At 33.3% G+C, this 2503-nt stretch overlaps 1 protein-coding gene across 1 annotated transcript; it reads right to left on the bottom strand.

Annotated features, from left to right (window-relative positions):
- Window positions 1-1320: 1320 nt before the first annotated feature.
- Window positions 1321-1942, bottom strand: LOC129809358 (testis-expressed protein 2-like; the record flags this gene model as incomplete). The annotated part of the gene is made up of 2 exons (XM_055859173.1): window positions 1828-1942; window positions 1321-1708 (listed from the first exon to the last, which is right to left on the bottom strand). Coding segments are annotated over exons 1-2 (478 nt in total), but the record flags the coding sequence as incomplete, so codon positions are not given.
- Between the last annotated feature and the right edge of the window lie 561 nt (window positions 1943-2503).

Genomic DNA, 2503 nt, shown 5'->3' with positions numbered 1-2503 from the left:
ATATGAAGTTAGTCTTTTCAATACTTGACCTTGAAAAAACACTAAGAAAATATCCTAGGACATTTTTATATATGGATAAAACGTCTGCTTACGTAACCTTAAAAAAAATCTAGCTATGTCGAAAAATATGTTTATGAAGAATTTGAAGAGTGAGTTAAAACTGAAAAACGTATATTAAAGCATTTATGGAGGGCTCCCGAAAGACTTTTAAATCGCTATAGTTAACCGCTTGACTTCTAGCCTTGCTAACAAATAGACGGCAGATGGACAACGAATGTCTAAGAAGAGTTACGAAACACGAAAATGATATCCGCTAAAAATCGATTTTCGTATCCGTCCGGTCCCATTAATTCCCGTTCCCGTTCCCGTGAAGAGGGAATGGAGAAAGATATAGACAAGCGGTTTTCGGCAGAGGTTGAATGTCGATGGACGACTAGAAGTTGGTGATGTAAGATCCATTCCTTAAACGTCCTTTCTCCGTTTTAGAACACCCCACCCTCCCCAAATTTTAGTAGCAAGGCCTTGGAGATCTCCATAAAAAAAAAAACACTTAAGGCTTCGTTAGACCTCCCTAACCCGAGCTATAATGAGTCAAAAAATAGATCTTAAAATTGTCATAAACGTAATTTTCGTTCTAAATGTCCGAATTTGATTATATTAGGTGATACGTAAACTCGTTAAGTATTATAACTCTTCTGAACATCCCAACTTCTTCCGATTTAATCGAGGGCACGATTAATCAAAAAATCGATGAAAAATATTTCAAGATTTGACAAAAGTATTGAAAATACATAAAGATATAGACATAGAGCTTCATGAATTCACACACCATTTTATTTTTTTTAATGTTTTTTTTTTGTAACTCCAATGAAGTTTTTTTACGGGAATCAAATAGAGCATTTCATACAATTTCACAAAAAAAAATTGTGAACTCTTGAAAAATAAAAAAAAATTAGACCGTTACACAAAATATTTTACATAAAATTGCGCTGAAAGTCCCAAGGCTAAATAAAAATTTTATAACCGCGCATTGCAAACGGAAATGATTTATTGGACACAAAACTGCATACGGGGAACTAAATTGTATTGAAAATTGTTAAAATGTTTTAATACATAAAAGTTTAAAATAAATCTCAAATTGTCAAAAACGGAGATTTATTAAAAATTCTGACTTTAACCTATTTTTATCCCATTTAATTAAAAATATTGATCGAGAACAATTTATTTATTTTTAATGCCAACCAAACAACAAACGTAAACAAACCCCAATCGTTCTCCGGGCTGTAAAATTTTCTTTTGAAATATTAATAATTCGCTCACCTGAATTTTGCTGCTGCCTCTTGAGCCTAAGTAAATTGAGTTTAGTGGTGATAGTCATATGCATAAGTCCCTCATACGTGACATCAGCATCAATCCATGTTCCCCGTTCGTCCATGAGTGGCTGGGAAACCTTGTGGATAAGCGGTGGTTTGTCACCCAAATAAATTTGAGCAATATTGACGTCCTCCATGAAGCTGGGTAATTTTATTGCACTTAGCTTCTTCTGGAGGAAGTCCTGTATTTTTTCCTGTAGAACCGCATCCGTGAGGCAACTGTAGAGCACTCTGCCCACCAACACATTTGCCCACACAACACTTCCCGATGGACCGAGGAAGAGACTCTGATCAATTCCCTTCCACAATTCATCCTCCTTCCTCTCACGACGATTCTGAAAATTTTTATTTGCTGTATTTTCGACATAAAAAAATATATCCCGATTTTTGAAAAGTGTTCATGAATTTAAAAAAAAAAAACAAAAAATAATAAATAAAATAAAAAATATCCTACTTTTTTGCTACTTGAATCGGGTGTAGGACGATAATTGGGTGCATTACTTAAGGAACAAGCTTGCTGAAAATAAACCAAAAAATAAAACATATTCAAAACAATGACAAAAAAAAAACAAAAGAAAAAAATGATAACGTAAAAAACTAAGCATTTTTTAATAATATATTTAATGAAAAATCTATTACAAATCTATTACAAAATTAGGACGTTTTGGCCGTTCTTTTAATTAAAAAATTATAATAAATTACTTCTCAAATCAGAAATAAATCTTTAAATGTTATCCACCTTCTATTAAAGTTTTTCACATTGTCCATCAGATTAAAAAAGGTGTGGCAAAGCGTCCCAGGCTTTTCAAAGTAATCGAACTCGTGACTTAAATGCTATCCCTCAAAAGTACTTTCGCATTATTTACCGTTGACGGTTCTCAACCGATTTGTAAATCACTCAAAAAATCCCCTAAAATAGTTTTAAAAGTAATAGAATGGATTGGTTCATTACCAGTTCATAACCGATTTATAAATTACTCAAAACACTGCCGAAGGATTTCGGATAAAAGTTAGTTATCGGTTATGAACCGGTTCATAACCGGTTGGAACCGGTTCAGTTTCATCGGAAATCCAAGACCTTTCCAACGAGCCCAAACAGAATACCAATCGATTGATAAATACGCTCTCTA

This window comes from Phlebotomus papatasi, unplaced genomic scaffold (assembly GCF_024763615.1).
Source record: "Phlebotomus papatasi isolate M1 unplaced genomic scaffold, Ppap_2.1 HiC_scaffold_684, whole genome shotgun sequence".
NCBI classification, from domain to species: domain Eukaryota; kingdom Metazoa; phylum Arthropoda; class Insecta; order Diptera; family Psychodidae; genus Phlebotomus; species Phlebotomus papatasi.
This window is presented reverse-complemented; position numbering and strand designations above follow the sequence as displayed.